Below are 17,030 nucleotides of genomic sequence, written 5' to 3' on the forward strand. Positions count from 1 at the left end.
CGCAGGCTCAAGTCTTTCTTCCTCTGTTTCTTTCATTATTACCCCTTGGCCATCTTTCCTTTTCCTCGCTCTGGAACTCTGGTCCCTGAGCCTCCGCACCTACGCCCTCCTCCACGCCTGTGTCCCTTATTCCTGCTCCACATTTGAGACATTTCGCCTCTTTGACCTGTCAGGCCACTGATGCCGTTCTTAACAAGTCCATCATCTCTTCGTTCATCTGTTCCATTTTCAATCTTAAAGTCACGTTCTGTCTGATTAAGAAGGGCTTTGTTATGCAGCCTTGGCAAGCTTGTTACCTGTGTCTCCCAGCCGCAGTGGCCTGCGGGGTTCTAGTCTCAGAACTGGACCTCTTAGGTGCCTTGTTTCTTTCCTTTGCCCCTCACGGCCTCTCAGTCTGGGTTGTTGAGCTGCAAGGGCCTCAGGCGGCGGCGCTGGCAAATGTGGGAGTGGGGAATGGAGCAATCTCTCCGCCAGGGGCTGCCTTGTCTAGTTGTCCAGGGACCAGTCCTCCACAGTGGCAAAGGGAGGACCCTACTCTGTTCCAGATCTCCCTGTTACAGGCACCAGCTCTCATTCAGTCAGAGGGATAGGATTTAACTTAGCTTGCCTGTGTGGAAAACTGCCGCGACGGGGCTGCTAGGGAAGGTTACGCAGGTTGTGCACTGCACAAGGGTGCCAGGTTGAGAGTAAGGACTGTGCTCTGCTCGCCAAGCTGAACACTGGTGCAGACTGTGTTTGCCCACAGAAAGGAGCACTTTTTCTTTGTACAAAAAGGTCATCCTCTCACTAAATGTGTGCCCACCAGGCTCTGTCTGCCCAGAGGGGACATTTGTCCCTAAACTGCATAAAGAAACCCTATGGGCTAGCAGCAGCCCAAGCCTATGGGTTCTTGCAGCTCAGGAAAGCCAGCAGCCCCTCCCAGGCCACACTCAGAAGGGACACCCAATGCTGCCCCACCAGATGTCTCTGCAGGCCACACTGCGTGGGCCCCCAAGTCCCAGTCCTTGCTGGCCTCTGCGTTGCAGGTCCTCAGACCCTGGCCAGGCCAGCCGTGGTCCAGGTTCTATCCTGCTCTGCTCTGTAACGGTCCAGCGGGGAGGGGCCAAAGCCTCACAGTTGCCCTCCTGGAACGTGGACCTGCCCGCCTGCGTGACCTGGGTTAGCGGTTGAGCCCTCAGGGGAAGGGGCCGACGGCATCTGCAGGAGGAGAGGCCAGGGACATGGAGACACCATCCTCCCTCCATTCCCTCACAGATTGATAACTTTGTCCCTGCATTTGTCATGCGTTCATTTATTGAACAAATATTTTTTAAGGCCAGATGCCGTGCCAGGCCTGGCTCCATTTCGTGTCTGAGCGTGGGTCCCTGGCCTACCCACCAGCTCCCCTCCAGAAGCCCCTCCCCTCCCCCAGCCTCATTGCTTTTCCCATCACTTTCTGTTTCTTCGTACTCGTGTGAGGTTTCCCAACCTCCCTGTACCCTGGCTGCAAATTCTAGCAAGTGATTTCATGTCTGTGGGCTTCATTTTCTTATAGGGCAAGGAGGGAAATAAGTCCCACCTCACAAGGTTGAGACCGCCATGAGCCTGGCGTGTGAAGGGTCCTGATGAAATTGGGGTCTGCCTCTGCCCTCTCCCCCCCTCCCCCCAGAGATGAAAACAAAAGCCACCATTCAGGAGCCTACCTGCCCGGTCAGCTGCACCAACGGCCTCCCTGGCTCAGCCTCCCCTGCCAGGCCCTCCCCAAGTCTCTGCATCTGAACCCAGGGACCCTCTGGTGCTGAGCAGAGGTGGACACGGCCAGATGCAGCGACTGGTCTCGGCTGAGGCTGACATCTGCCCGCTGTCACCACCACATCCACCCCAGTCTCAGCTTTCTCATCCCCTCCCCTCCCCCGGAGAAATGATCTTCCAGAGAAAAGCAACTTCTTTGTTAAAAAAATTTTATTGAGATATAATTCATATACCATACAGTTCATCCATTTAAAGTTACAGTTCCATAGTTTGTAGTATATTCACAGAGTTGTGCATGCTTCACAACAATCAAGCTTAGAATATTTTTATTACTCTGCCCCCCAAAAAACAGTACCCCTTAGCTGTCGCTCCCCAATCCTCCCATCCCCCGCCCTAGGCGACCACCAATCTACTTTCTGTCTCAGTAGGTTTGCACGTTCTAGACATTTCCCTTACATGGAATCATACAAGATGTGGTCTTTTATGACTGGCTTCCTTTTTATTGCCAAATTATATTGCATTTTCTGGATAAACCACATTTTATTTGCCCATTCATGAGCTGGCGGGCACCTGGGCAGTTGCCACTTTTTGGCTGTTACGAACAATGTTGCCCTGAATATCCACACGCAAGTTTTGATGCTTTCATTTCTCTTGGGGATGTAGGAGTGGAATTGCTGGGCCGTGTGGTAACTGTGTGTCACCATTGGAGGACTCTTCTCCCAAGTGGCTGTACCATTTTACATGCCCACCAGCAGTCTGCGAGGGTTCCAGTTTTTCCACATCTCGCTAATACCTGACTTTCTGATTATAGCCATCCCAGTGGGCGTGAAGTGGTGTCTCATTGTGGTGTGGATTTGCATTTCCTTGATGGCTAGTGATGTTGGACATCTTCTCATGTGCTGGCTGGCTATTTATATATCCTCTTTGGAAGGAAACTCCTTTTTGCCTGTGTCCTGAACGGTCACCCTCCAACATTAAGAGCTGACCGTCACTCCCTTGACTGCGTCATGTGGGTGACTGCCCCTCAGGAGGGAGGTACGGGTGGAACAGTCAGACTTCCCCTATGCATGGGGAACAGGTAGCATGTTGTCCAACCCAGCTGGACTTTAGAGCATCCAAGATCTAACTCCTAAGATAGCTAAGCATAAATATTTGCTTGTTACTATATTTATAAGAAGATTGCGTAGTTACAAGATAAAGAACTGTTAGTGCCCGGACACTAAGGTGTCTTTCTCATTCATATTCAATAATCGAGTCCAAGTCTAGTCAATAATATGCCTTCCTCCCTCGCCCTTAGCTTCTCTGGGTTTACTGCAGTTGTGCCAGTTTATCTCCAGGATAAATTCCTAGCAATGGAATTGGTTAGTCCAAGAGCATAGGCATTGGTTGTACCAGTTTACACTTCCATCGGTGATGGATGAGATTCTGTGTTTCCACACTCCTTGACAACAGTGTGTGAGCAAACTTTTTAATCTTGGCTAATCAGACAGGTAAAAATTGTATCTCAGTGTAGTTTTACTCCATACTTGTCTTACAAGTGAGATTGACATCTTCTCATGTTTTAGAGCGATTTGATTTTCTTTAGTGTGACATGTCAGTATCTTCTCCTCCATTTTCTTATTAATTTGTAGGAGCTCTTCATATGAGTTGCAAATATTTTTGCCAGTTTATCGTTTGACTTTGTTATAGTAGGGTTAGCCGTGGGAAAAATTACTTTTATTTAGTCAAGTTTATGAGTCTTTTCTTTTAGAGTTTATGGGTCTTGTGTCATCCTTAGAATTGCTTTTCCATTTCATAAATATTTTTTAAATTCTCCCACGATCTCCTCTATGGTTTTGAAACCCTGTCCAGTGTTTCTTCCCACCCACTGGCCAAACTGCCTGAGGCAGGGCTGAGGGCAGCCAGGGAAGTTGAGTGCTGTCCAGGCTGGCACTCGGTGCTGTGGTCATTACTCCCAAACTCTCTGATACCCCCTGGCAGGTCCTCGCCACTGAATATTCTCAAATTGGACACAAATCCCTTTAAAACAGTGATACGCAGAACCTAATGCTGTCCCTTTACTACTGCCTCCAAAACAAGTGCACAAAGGCCTTTGGGGTTTTGTCTCTGTTCTACTTTGCTAATTAATTTCTGCAAGGAAACAGAGGGAATGTCCACTTAGTGACCGACTGGATTAGTTGCTCCCATCATGTGAGGCTCTGCGACTTTCTGTAATTGCTGCCTGAGACGGCTAGAAGGGTTTCAGCAGCCGGGCCAGGTTCAAGGGAGGAAGCATTGAACGGTGTAGTCAGAGGAGGCTCCACAGACAGACGAATGCAAGCCACTTCCCTGCTTACTGGAGCCGGCCACTTAACGTAACTTCTCTGACCCTCAGCATCTTCTATAAAATGGAGATAATGATTGCACCTACCGCCCAGGGCAGATGGTGCAGATAAGGCATTTACCACGGGGCCTGGCACAAAGTAAATGCTCAATAAAGGGAAGCTCTTCTCATTCCTAAGGTGACAGTCCTGAGCCAGGCCTTGGGTGAGGGGGTGTCTGAAAAGAAAAGGGAGAGACCTTTACAGCTGGAGAACACAGTGTTTTGATTGTAGTGGGATTTAATGTATAGAGGCGACTGAGTGACAACACAGAGACATTAAAAGAGGTTTTATTACTCACAGTCCCCAAGGAAAGGGCATGTGCCCTGCCAAGGCAGGGCCACGTGGGGAAATAGCAGGGTTAGTGAAGAGGCAGCACGAGCTAGGGAGAGCATGGCCCAGAACCACTGCTGTGGTTTCCATGGGAAGAACAGGGTAGGCGAGTTTGAGCAAGTTTAGAGTCAGACAGTTTGAATAGTTTCAGCAGGCTCTGGGCTACAGACGTAGTTTCTAGTTTTCTGGTACCTGGTCCTGGGGTGATTTAGGGCAGAGGAAACAACGGCTCAGTGTGCGAGAGTTATTAACAGATAAAGGAGGCCGGACAGATGGGCTTTGGATCAGTTGGTTTGCACGCAAACGGTGTGCTCTGTAGCAAGCTGTTTACTCTCCCTGGGAGGGGCAGTCTCTCCAGGATTAGCAAGTCCCCAGGGTGTCAGAGCATCATGAAATACAGGAAATAAAAAACGATTCATACACACAGCACGTTGAACATTAAAAGTCCCTCCCCCCTCCACTGCAAGCTGGTATAGACTGTGTGCTGAGCTGCCGAGTTTCCTGTCCTTGGAAGTATTCGAGCAGAGGTAGATGCTTGTGTGTTGGGGATTCTAGAAAGACATGCTTATGTAGACTACAGGGATGAACTGGAAAATTGTATTTGAAAGGCCTCTTTTAGAAAATCGCTCAAACTGGCTTAAACAGAAAAGGTATTATGACATAGTTAACTGGGAAGTTGAAGGGTTTCAGATATAGCTGGATCCAGGAGCACAAATAATGTCATCAGAAATTTACCACCAGTCTGTTGCTTAGTTTTATTTAGTTGGTTTCACTCTGCCTATTTAGCAAACCCCATGAGGTGAAGGCATGTATTTTCCAGGGTGTTACAGGGTCAGTAATGGGATTGGGTTCTTTGGTCACAGTTTTTGCTAAGTGCCATCCCTGAGCCCATCACTGCAGCCAGGAGGATGGGGGACCTGCGTGGCCAGGCCTGGGTTCTACCCCTTTAGCTGGGCAGTGTGGACAGCCCCACCCAAAGCACACAGACTGAGAGGGGCTCAGGGGAAGCTCCTCAAGGAAAACTGAGGGGCTTTGACAAAAGGGGTCACGGCTGGGGGAAGTGGGGGGATGGGAGGGTGAGCTGACCCAAAGTGACACCACGGCAGTCTTTCGGCACCTTCCGGCTCGCGGCCCCAGTCCTCGGGTCTAGGGTGCCATTTCTGAGTCCCCAGGTTGGGGAGCCGCTGGGACCGGGCTGACCCCTGCGCCCCCACCCGCCAGGCCCGGGGGATGCTGCAGAACCGCGTGCTGTTGTGGAAGGAGCAGTCGGACGCCAGCCGCAGCCCGTCCCGCGCACACTCCCCGGGCCTGCTGGGCCCAGTGCTGGGGCCGCCCTACCCCTCGGGCCGCCTGACGCCCACCCGCCTGGACATGGTGAGGCCCTGGGCGCCCCCGCCGCCATTCGCGCCCCCGCCGCCCCCCGCGGGGCCCTGGGGCCTGAGGGCCTCCGCCTGGAGCCTGCTTCCCCCCAGGCGCCCGCTCTACGCTGCGCCCCCCGGCCCGCCCTTCCGCCCCGGCGCGGCCTCGGCGCCCCCGTGGTGGCTGGGCCGGCGGCCCCCGAACCCCTACGCCGACGGCTGGGACTGGGGGTGGGGGCTGGTCTAGGCGCGGCCCCCGCCCTCGCCGCCCCACCCTCCCCTGCCCGTCTCCCCTCGCAGCCCCAGCGGCCTCTGGGAGAGTTCAGCTCCCCGCGCAGCCGGCACGGCTCCGGCTCCTACGGCCCCGAGCCCAACGACGCGAGGGCCGCGTCTCAGCTGGAGCCGGACCGCCGGTCCCTGCCCCGGACGCCGTCGGCCGGTGAGTGCCCCGAGCCCCGGAGCGCGGAGAGCGGGGCGGGGGAGAGGGTCTGGGCGGGGCTGCAGCAGGAGGGAGCGAGGGCAGACGCGAGGGAGAACTTCCCGCCCTGCAGCCTCGCTCTACGCCAGCGGCACCCAGTGCTCGCGCTCCAACTCCTTCGGCGAGCGCCCGGGCGGCGGCGGGGGCGCCAGGAGGGTCCGCGCCCTGGTCTCCCACTCGGAGGGCGCCAACCACACGCTGCTGCGCTTCTCTGCCGGAGACGTCGTGGAGGTGCTAGTGCCCGAAGCCCAGAACGGCTGGCTCTACGGCAAGCTGGAGGGCTCGTCCACGTGAGTGGGAGACTTGGGGTGCAGGGTGGGTGGGAAGGAGCCCCAGGGGCCTGGGCTCTAGCCCCGACTGAGACCTCCTGGCTGAGGTCTCCCTCGCCTCCCCCAGGGCCCCAGACGACTCTCCTTTCCTCCCGCTGCCCACACTCTGCCTCAGTTTCCTCATCCCTTCCCTGGGGGTAGGAAGAGCATCCTCACCAAGTCCAGGGTGGACCTTGAGAGATGGTAGAGGAGGGGGATGGGCAGGTTCTCCCCAAAGAGTGGAACATTATGGAGGGAACACCTTGACTGAGCAGCTGCCGAGCGTCCTGGCGAGAGGGGAGGCAGCCCGGAGCTCTGATGGAGGGTGGGCCTGTGGCTGAGCAGATGAAGGACAGGTGGATGAGGGTGGGCGTGCGGCTAGGTGGCAGTGAATGCCAGGCTGAAGTGTGCTCACCTCCTTGCAGTCACGCGCAGTGGAACTCCTTAAAGAACCCGAACCAATTTGTTTTGACACCCTGCGTGGAGGGGGAGATGAAGTCCATACACTGTGGCCCCAGAAAGCCTGGAGGACAGCAGGGTTGGCAGCCGGAGAGGGAGCATGCAGGGACCACTGTCCTGCAGGAGAAGCAGGGGGAGTTGGGAGCTGGCTGGAGCCAGGCAGTGTCCCCCCACAGGGCTTCCTGGACAGGAGAGCCAGAGCGTGGGGTGCCTGCTCCCACGAGTGCTGTAGGAGAGAAGGAATGAATGAGGCAGGGAGAGGGGCACGGATGAAGGGATGCACAGGCAGGGGGCTGGGTCTGTGGCTGAGTGGACGGAGGACAGGCGGATGAGGGGATGCGTGTGGGTAGGAGGGTGCATGTTTGTGCGAGTGGACAGACAGGTGGGTACGTAGATGGGGGGACTGGGTGATTGGGGGCATGGGAGGATTGCACGTGTGGGGTGCAGACACTGATGGGTGGTAGGAGAGGTGAGGGGTGGATTAGTGCACACACAGGAGATGGGCGGCCCCTGGGTAGCTGCCCATGTGGGTTACAGATGGGTGAGTGGGGACATGGGTGATGCATGGAGGGGGTTCATAGGTGCAAAGGTCCATGGCTGGGCAGGTGACCACATGGACCAGGAATGGAAGGGGGTCAGTGGGGAGAGACTGAGGACAGGGACACCACCTGCCCTGGGAATGCCCACCTTGCAGACCCCCATCAGACAACAGGTGTGTAGCAACCTTCCTGGGGGCCTGATGACAAACCTCCTAGACCAGTGCTCTCACATCACGTCCCTGGGAACACCGTTATTCGTTCTGTGACTCACAGGTTAGGAAAAATGGCACATTTTATCATGAGTCGGCACCTTAAGGTGAAACAGAAGTCAACATGCTGAAATGCTTCTGTTCTGCCAGTTTGAGATGAAGTAGCTTCCAGTTACCTTGAGGTGAAGGATGATTGGGTTATGTGGGGTCTAAGGCAGCTCTTTGGAGAACGCCTTCCCGGGTGTTCTGCAGGAATCCGATGGGCTCTGTGGAGTCTGGAAAGATGTCAGGAGCCACACAGTTTCTTGCCCTCCTCAAACCTGGGCTCTGAAGTCATGAGCCCCCAGCCTGGGCAGAATCCAAAAGCAGGCACAGACTGCTACGGAGCAGGGGTGCGGGCTCAGAGCTCTGGGTGAAGATCACCTGGGACCAGCCTGGGTAGAGGGGTGAGGCGGAAAGAGCGCTGGATTTGAAGTCAGGCACCCTGGGGCTTGGGTGCCCTTCCTCTCAGGTCCTGCTGTTGCCTGTGGTCCCCCCGCCCCTTTGGCGACTCCCTTAGCACACTGCCTTGTAATCAGCAGTTCTGGGTCTGTCTCCCCCAGGCTGGGAGCTTCTGGGGAGGAGGGACTGTGTCCTGCTCTGGGTGCGCGGCCCATGGTGGTGCTCAGTGAGCAGAGAATGAAGCCAGCCACTGTGTCCTTGCTTTCCTTCTCAGACCTCTGCTTCCCCCTCTCCAAGCTGCCCCAGCCCCTGGTAGGACATGGGGCTGGACAGGTCAGTTAGGGTCAGACTCTTCAAGGCCTTGAATGGCGGCAAAGACCTCCTTCATGGGACTGACCCAGTTACTGTCCACACAGCCCTGGATCACACAGCAGTGCGCAGTAATCGTCTGACCTGCTTGGGATTGTTTTGGTCATTGTTGATCACTGGGCCTTGCTTAAAGGACCCTCTGCTCCTGCCCCACAGGGGCGGCTGGTTCCCCGAGGCCTATGTGAAGCCTTTGGAGGAGGTGCCCGTGAACCCCATGGCCCCCTTGAGCCCCATGACCTCCATGAACCCTGGGAACGAGCCACCTTCCAGGTACCTGAGCAATCGGGTGGGGCAGGGCCTGGGACTCCAGTGGGGGGTGTCCCTGCCCACCAAGGGAGGCATCTGTGAGGTACAGTCTTGCGGGGGCCCAGCCCCTGGAGAACCACACTCCGGGAGACCCCATCTCTCTACCCGGCCGGTCATTGAGTCCATCCCTCTGCCTTGTCTCAGGACCTCCCTCAAGCCATGGCCTCCTTTCACCCAGGTGCAAGGAGGAGGCTGGAGGATGCCCAGGGTGCCCCCAGCCCTCTGACCCCCTTTCTCCGGACTCAGGTCCTACCCACTCCGGGGCAGCCACAGCCTGGACGACCTCCTGGACCGGCCGGGCAACTCCACAGCATCCTCGGAGTACTGGGATGGCCAGTCTCGATCCCGCACCCCAAGCCGGGTGCCAAGTCACGCTCCCAGCCCTGCACCTACGCCCTTGCCCGGAAGCCGCCGAAGCAGCATGGGCAGCATGGGGGCGGCCAGTGATGTCAAGGTGAGCCCCCAGCCTGTCCTCACCCCCAGGGCATCCAGTGGGCAGGGAAGCAGGAGACCAGGAACCCCCTGCTCTGTCCTTGGCCATCTGGCAGGGGACGCCTTCACCAGCCTCAGTCTGCCCCCCTGTGCAGAGAGGGGTAGGTGGGGTCTGAGCCTGGGCTAGAGGGTGGGGGAAAGCTTTTGTCTCAGGGTCTGCAGCCCAGGTGTCTGGGGGGAGGCACTCAACTTCTCCTCCCCACTCCCTGGGGCCCATGGGCTGGGGCTGGCAGGCAGGCAGGGGCTTCTGGTCCCTGGTGGGAGGGGTTCGCCTGCCCCTCTCCCCAGCAAACCGGCCCTTCCCCATCCCCACTGCAGAAACTTATGTCTTGGGAGCAGCACCCGCCAGAGCTCTTCCCGCGGTGAGTCCTCACATGGGGGTCAGAAGAGCCCCATCGCTGGGGGTGGGTGGAGGTGACCTGGTGGGGGCAGGAGACAGGACATGGACACCTGGTTCAGTTGCCCAGCGGCCTTCCTGGGCCCTCATTCCAGCCTCTCTCCCTACAGGGGCACGAATCCCTTTGCCACTGTAAAGCTACGTCCCACCGTCACCAACGACCGCTCAGCGCCCCTCATCCGCTGAGGCGCCTTCCTCCATCAGGGGTCCGAGGTGTGCCCCAGGGGCTGTGCAGAGCTGGTGGCAGCAGCAACAGCAGCAGCGGATCTAAGAAGTGGGACCCTGAGGCTGGGGGTGGCTGCCCTTCCCCAAACAGCAGCCCCAGCCAGAGCAGCTCCGCAGGTGCTGGCCTGGGGTCGGGGCCTTCAAAGCACAGCAGGAGGAACTGGGGAACAATTTCTTCCCCTGCAGAGGCCCCAGGACTCTCCCTGGGGGACCTAGCTCTTACCCCCGCACCTCTTTCCCGCTTCTCTGCCCCAGAGGAGAGGAGCTCCTCGTACCACCTTCCTGCCCCAAACACGCCCTGTTTAACTTTTGTAAACGATGAGAAATAAAGGAAGTGGACACGGCAGCAGGAACTGCGGTGTCTGACCTGGGGGACAGGGCAAGGGGTTGGGGATGGAGACCCCCCTGGAGAATGGAGTCCAGGGGGTCGTTCCCTGGGAGGCCCGTCTCACTCTCAGCCCCTCATATTGAGCAACTCTTTAGGGGGTGCCCCCCCGCAAGCTGCATCCCTCCATCTCCCGTGGGTTCCCCAGGAAATAGTGGCTGCTCCAAGTGTGGGGGAGGGGTGGCTGTGGCCGAGGGCCAGGACCGCCAGCAAGTTACATTTAGGTGGCCTGGGACACAGCACCCTTTGTTCTGGTCCCTCCGCCCCCACGTTCCCAGCCTCTCAGGCCTAGATTAGCCTTATCCAGGGGACAGCCACTGAGCCCCTCCTGGAATGTGGTGATTAGGGCTAGTGGGGTCTCTCCAGGGCAGGGCTGTGCCCCCAGCACCAGACTAGGACCCCCCTGGGCAGGGCTCTGTGTGTCCTCGCCTAGGGCTCCAGGAAGTGGAGGGCTGTCCTATCCCTACACTGTACGGGAGCCCCACTGCAGAGGCTGGGCCTGGCCCTGTGCTCCCTGCTTCTTCTCCCCTCCTAAGCAAAGCCTCTTATCTGGGTGGGGTGGGGGAGGGGAAACACTCTAAGCCCCAGGCCCAGGAGGGGGAGCGTCAGGCGGGAGTCAGGCAGGTGGCTGATCCAGAGGCTGGTGGGAAGCCGGAGACGGAGCCCCCATCAGGGTAAGCTTCCCGGGGAGCTGCCCCGGCGGCCCCTCCCTGCAGGCCTGGGGAGATGTGAGGCCGGACACCCAGACCCACAAGGCAGGTTCAGGTGAGTGTGGGGGGAGGGCTCCCAGGGGCCACCCTCTCGTCTCCATCCTCAAGTGGCTGCAGCTGTGATGAGAAGACAACAGGCAGGAAAAGCCAGAATCTGGTCCCAATGGGGGAGGGGCAGAGTCCCAGACACCCTTGGGGTTGGGGTCTCAGCACTGCAGTGCCAGGAGGGAGACGCCAGGAGCTCAGGGCCGTGGGAGGGAAGGAGGCTGTGCCCAGAGCCCTGGGTTCCTGCCCCAGCTCTGGGCTGGTCCATGCTGGCCCGAAGGCACACCCCCCTCATCTGTTATAGGGGCACATGGGGCCGCTGAGAGAACCCTTGGGGGAGCTCCAGGAGTGAGACTTTGGAGCCGTGCTCTGTGTATGGAGGGGTTTGGGGAGCTGCTAGGGGTTTGGAGGACAGAAGTTCTCTCTCCCAGTACCCCCTAAGGTCCCCACCTGTCTAGCAGGAGCCAGAGCCCCAGCCCCTCCCCACAAGATTCCCAGCTGGCCTGGGGGTGACCAATCACCCATCTTACAGGTGAGGAAACTGAGGCTCAGCCAGGAGAGGGGACCTGCCCAAGTCATGGAGCAAATCCATGGCTGAGCTCGGATGACCTGGAACTCAGCTCCCCCGCTATGTTCTGTTGAAAGTGGTTGTCCCCACCTTAATGTTCTGATGACAATAGTTGTTCCCGATCGTTGAGAAAAATTAGGAACATACTGCAAGGCCAAGGAGGAAAACCCCCCTCACACAGGCCCTTTTGCAGCTGGCATCCGTCCCCCTGGGGTTTGCTCCATTTGCCCCAAGACCCTCACACATAAGGGGGACGCTGGCTCCTGACACACACCTCCCAGCACACTCTGGCTGCCGGCTCTCCACCCGCCTGCACCCTTTCTGCCACCGCTAGGTCCTGACAGGTGAGAAGTGCCCTCCAGAGGGAGCCTTCAGGAAGTCAAGTCTTAGGTGGGACCCACCATTAGCCTCCCCTCATCCTTCACCACAGAGGGAGACCTTGGGTGAGGTCCCCACCTCAGTTTCCCCTTCTGGCTCCATGACCTGAGCTAGGCTCCTGAGGGTAGTCCGTGCCTCAGTTTCCCCACGCGGGGCTCCATTCCCCTCCTTCTCTGGGTTACAGACCCAGAGGCTCTCTCTTGTCACCCACCCCCTCCCGCAGAGAGTGGCGATGGGCGCTGGCGGCCCTCGACGGGGCGTGGGCCCCCCAGACGGCGGCTGGGGCTGGGCGGTGCTGGGCGCCTGCTTCGTGGTCACCGGCTTCGCCTATGGCTTCCCCAAGGCCGTGAGCGTCTTCTTCCGCGCGCTCATGCGTGACTTCGGCGCCGGCTACAGCGACACGGCCTGGGTGTCCTCCATCATGTTGGCCATGCTCTACGGCACGGGTCAGCGCCCCCGCCGGGCCCTCGAGATCCCCAACTAGTAGACACCGACCTCCTGAGCATGCCCCAGACCATCAGCGGGCACGGAAACCCCTCCTTCCTGTGGAAACCCTGGCACCAAAAAGAGGGAGGAGAGGGTAGGAAGGGGACCGCGGCCAGACACGGAGCCCAGCGCAGGTGGCTGTCTTGCAAGGGTGGCCAGCGCGCAGGGCCCCACCAGTCCCGCTAACAGATCCACACCCGCCTATTTTACAGGTGGGGACAGTGAGATCTAAAGAAGCAACCCCCCTCCTCGCAGGCCCTAACCGCCTGTGGGGGTGGAGGACAGCTGGGGATCTCATCCTGGGAGCAGTGGGGGGAGGGCCTGGGAGGAACAATGCGGGGATTCCAGGCTGTACCGGGTGGAGATATGAAGTCTAAGATTAAAAGGGCGTAGAAGCCTCTTGCTTTGGGTCCAGGTTCTCAGGAGTGGGCATGGGGGGATGGTGCTCTAGGCTAGGAAACGTCCCTCCCCCTCGACAAGCCGCTGTCTCCTTGATCTGTTCCAGCCAAGCTGTGTGATCTTGCCCAGACACTGCCCTCTCTGGTCCCTGAGCCGAGGATGACATTACTCCTCGGAGGCCGTCTTCTAGGGCTGGGAGGTGCAAAATCTGGGGCATATGGAGAGGAGACTGGCCCAAACCGGGCGGTGACCCTGCCCTGCCCACAGGCCCCGTGTCCAGCATCCTCGTGACCCGCTTTGGCTGTCGCCCAGTGATGCTGGCGGGTGGGCTACTGGCTTCAGCGGGCATGGTCCTAGCTTCCTTCGCTACGCGCCTCCTGGAGGTATACCTGACGGCTGGGGTGCTCACAGGTGAGGGCGCCCATTGCTCTCCCCCGCGGCGGTCGGGGGGGAGGTTCGGGAGTCCTGGCCGCAAGACCTGTCCTCAGTTTCCCCACGAGGGGCGGTCCGCGAAGTTCCTGGATCGGTTCCCGGGTCTGCCCGCCCCGTCGGGCCCGGCCCCTCCCTCCTGCGGGGGGGGGTAGGGGGGGTTAGGGAGGGACGCCCCGGGAGCCCCGCACCGCGCCGCCTCCAGCGCCGCCTCGCCCGCAGGCCTGGGCCTGGCCCTCAACTTCCAGCCGTCGCTCATCATGCTGGGGCTGTACTTCGAGCGGCGGCGGCCTCTGGCCAACGGGCTGGCGGCGGCGGGCAGCCCCGTGTTCCTGTCCGCGCTGTCGCCGCTCGGCCAGCAGCTGCTCGAGCACTTCGGCTGGCGCGGCGGCTTCCTGCTGCTCGGCGGGCTCCTGCTGCACTGCTGCGCGTGCGGAGCGGTCATGCGTCCGCCGCCCGGGCCGGGGCCACCGCCGCGCAGGGCCGGCGCCGGGGACCTGGCGGACGACGCGGCCGGCGAGGCGGACGCCGAGGCTGACGCGGAGGCGGAGGGCGAGGGGCTGCGCGTGCGCGAGGCGCCCCCTGGCGGCCGCACCCGCCGGCGGCTGCTGGACGTGGCTGTGTGCGCCGACCGCGCCTTCGTGGTGTACGCGGTCACCAAGTTCCTGATGGCGCTCGGGCTCTTCGTGCCCGCCATCCTGTTGGTGAACTACGCCAAGGACGCGGGCGTGCCTGACGCCGACGCCGCCTTCCTGTTATCTATCGTGGGCTTCGTGGACATCGTGGCGCGGCCGGCGTGCGGCGCCCTGGCGGGCCTGGCGCGCCTGCGACCGCGGGTGCCCTATCTCTTCAGCCTGGCCCTGCTGGCCAACGGGCTCACGGACCTGAGCAGCGCGCGCGCGCGCTCCTACGGCGCCCTCGTGGCCTTCTGCATCGCCTTCGGCCTCTCCTACGGCATGGTGGGCGCGCTGCAGTTCGAGGTGCTCATGGCGACCGTGGGTGCGCCCCGCTTCCCCAGCGCGCTGGGCCTGGTGCTGCTCGTGGAGGCTGTGGCTGTGCTCATCGGACCGCCCTCCGCCGGTGCGCTTCGCAGGAGGGGGTGGTGAGGCCTAGTGCCCCTTAGTCTAAGGGAAGCCCCCTCCCTGTCCCAGATGGAACTTCCAGGGATGGGGGAAGGGACTCATTGACAGAGACAGCTTGGTGTGTGGACTCCCCTCCGTGGGCAATTAGCCCCTCCCGCAAGCCGGGACCACCACCTCTCGGTGGGGTTAGAGAAGCAAGGGAAGGTTCCAGGAAGAAACCAACCAACACTGACAGCGGGCCCAGTCGGCCATCTCACACAGTGGGCACAAAGACCTTGGGAAGTGCAGGTGCTTATCGTTTTACAGATGAGGAAATGGAGGTACAGAGGTTTAGCACAAGTGGCGGTACCTGAATTAGAGCCTGGGTGTGCCTGATGCTAGATGCCCACACCTTTGAAACACGGCATCTGAATGCTTTAGTCTCCCCAGCCTCTAGGGGCCACCAGGATATGGACAGTGTCTTTGGGGAACCAGAGCTGGGGGCAGGAGCAGAGTCGCCACCACAGTCACCCTTAGGAAATCGCCATCATGAGGGTGGTCAGGGAAGGCTTCTTGGCAGGCCCCACAGGTGCGGGCACAGCATGAACAGCCCTGGGGGTTGCTTGGGGACAGTGTCCTTATGCAAATGAGGCAGGAAGTAAGGTTGGAAAGGTGGGGGTGGGCATCAGGGTCTTCCCAGGGTTGCTGGGTTATCCCGAAACGGCAGGGAGCCTGCCTTTGAGCAGGAGAGGGCTGTGGTCGGGCCGTGGGATGGAGTGATGGCGGGGAGGCCACCTTTGCCAGGCGGGGGCTGCACCTGGGATGGGGTAAGCTGCCCATCCTTCCTCCAGGGCTGAGCCAGCCAAGTGCCCTCATCAAGCCTCACCTCCCCTGACCCAGTGAGATTGGCAAAGCCCCTGAGCCAGTGTGTGGGTGGCCCTCAAAGCCACCACCAGAAGCCACAAAACCAGCCCACCCAGAAGCCCAGGGACCCAGCTTCCATTTCTGGTGTGACCCTGGGTGGATCTAATGGGCAGAGAAGGCACCTGGGGTGAGAATGCCCCAGGAGGGTGGAACCTACAGAGGAACCACACTTTAGGGGAAAATATTTGCAATTAAAAATTTCCCTGAGGATGAAAGTAATACATGCATGTGATAGAAACCTCGGAAAATACAGAGAAGGGAATAGGAGGGACTGGCCCCAAGCCCTGCCTCCCAGCCTGTGCTGATGCTAATTCTGGGGTGCTCGTGGGCCCCTGGCAGGGGCAGGAGGCCAGGGGTGTGGGTGAAGGTGGGTGGGAGGGCTGAGCCAGGCCCTGAGGCCCTGGGGGTTTACATGGCAAGGGCAAGGGCAAGAGTTGATGGCCCCAGGAGGGCAGAGCTAAGGCCAGTGTCCCTCACCACCCCCACAGATCCCCTCTGCCAAGCAAGTCGCAGCACACTGTGGGGCTTGAATCAGGAGGTGGAGGGGGTGCCTAACCAGAGGCCCATAGCACTTAGGAAGCTGAGGTCCAGGGCGGGATTTTGCATCTGTAGAGCATGAATAAAGAGTGTGTGTGTGTGTGTGTGTGTGTGTGTGTGTGTGTGTGTGTGTGTGTGTGCGCGCGTGCGTGCGCGTGTGTGGCAGTGCCGCCCTTTATCTGGGGGTGTAGGGAGGCAGAGGAAGGGCCCCAACAGCCCCTTACCTCCCACCGCTCCCAAACAGGCCGCCTGGTGGACGCTCTGAAGAACTATGAGATCATCTTCTACCTGGCTGGCTCTGAGGTGGCCCTGGCAGGGATCTTCATGGCTGTTGCCACCAACTGTTGCCTACGCCGCTCTAAGGACACCCTGTCAGGCCCAGGCACCGAGGGTGGGGCCAGTGACACAGAGGAAGTCGAGGCTGAAGGGGACCCTGAGCCCCTGCCCGCCGGCGCAGAGGAACCTGGCAGCCTGGAGGCCCTGGAGGTGCTGAGCCCCCGGGTCGGGGCCCCGGAACCAGAGGTGGAGGCACAGCCAAGGCCAGCCCCCGAGCCTGTGTAGCTCCAGTGCACTGGGGTGGCCCAGTGACTTGGGAACGTGGCTTCCTGTCCCAGAGGGCCTGGCACACTGGGAGGCTGGTCTGAGGTGGTCGCTCCTGGGGACCACGTCTGGGCTGCAGTGGGTTCCCCAGGTGTCTGGGGGGCTGCCCCTCGCACCTGCCTGGCGGCCCTGCCAGGCCCTGACCTGGTCAGCGAGGCTGCCGTGGATCTGCAGGAGACTGGGGTTGATAAAGCTGCGCTGAAAGACCGAAGCTTCTGTTCCTGCACCTCCGCCCGGGCCCCAGCTGCCACCTGAATTAGGGTGGGCTGGGAGGGAGTTAGAAGTTTCTCCCCAGGGCCCCCTGAGCTGGCCTCGAATTGGGCAGAGTTGGGTGCGGAAGTGTCACCCACGTGCAGGGTGGGGCAGCGTCCCCAGTCTAGAGACGGGGCCGGGAGAGCACGGCACTTGGCTGAAGCCCCGCTGGCTGCCCTTCCTGCGGAGGGGACGCAGGGTTGCAGCGAGTAGGGCTCGAGGATGGGCACTGCTCGGTGGCAGGGGGCCTG

At 59.8% G+C, this 17,030-nt stretch overlaps 2 protein-coding genes across 2 annotated transcripts in view; both read left to right on the forward strand.

Annotated features, from left to right (window-relative positions):
* BAIAP2L2 (BAI1-associated protein 2-like 2) overlaps window positions 1-9,966 on the forward strand; it is a 27,364-nt gene extending 17,398 nt beyond the window's left edge. Inside the window, exons 8-14 of the mRNA XM_012638157.1 lie at window positions 5,646-5,798; window positions 6,083-6,221; window positions 6,334-6,550; window positions 8,742-8,855; window positions 9,138-9,345; window positions 9,702-9,745; window positions 9,891-9,966. Of these exons, the coding sequence (XP_012493611.1) occupies window positions 5,646-5,798; window positions 6,083-6,221; window positions 6,334-6,550; window positions 8,742-8,855; window positions 9,138-9,345; window positions 9,702-9,745; window positions 9,891-9,966 (951 nt within the window). The remainder of the gene's footprint in view (window positions 1-5,645; window positions 5,799-6,082; window positions 6,222-6,333; window positions 6,551-8,741; window positions 8,856-9,137; window positions 9,346-9,701; window positions 9,746-9,890) is intronic.
* A 2,354-nt stretch (window positions 9,967-12,320) lies between these two features.
* On the forward strand, window positions 12,321-16,734 carry SLC16A8 (solute carrier family 16 (monocarboxylate transporter), member 8). The gene is made up of 4 exons (XM_012638158.1): window positions 12,321-12,537; window positions 13,244-13,387; window positions 13,628-14,485; window positions 16,172-16,734. The coding sequence occupies exons 1-4, from the start codon at window positions 12,324-12,326 to the stop codon at window positions 16,486-16,488; spliced, it is 1,533 nt and encodes a 510-aa protein (XP_012493612.1). The 5' UTR covers window positions 12,321-12,323; the 3' UTR covers window positions 16,489-16,734.
* The last annotated feature ends 296 nt before the right edge of the window (window positions 16,735-17,030 follow it).

The sequence above is a fragment of the Propithecus coquereli genome, unplaced genomic scaffold (assembly GCF_000956105.1).
Source record: "Propithecus coquereli isolate 6110/MARCELLA unplaced genomic scaffold, Pcoq_1.0 Scaffold126, whole genome shotgun sequence".
Lineage (NCBI taxonomy): Eukaryota > Metazoa > Chordata > Mammalia > Primates > Indriidae > Propithecus > Propithecus coquereli.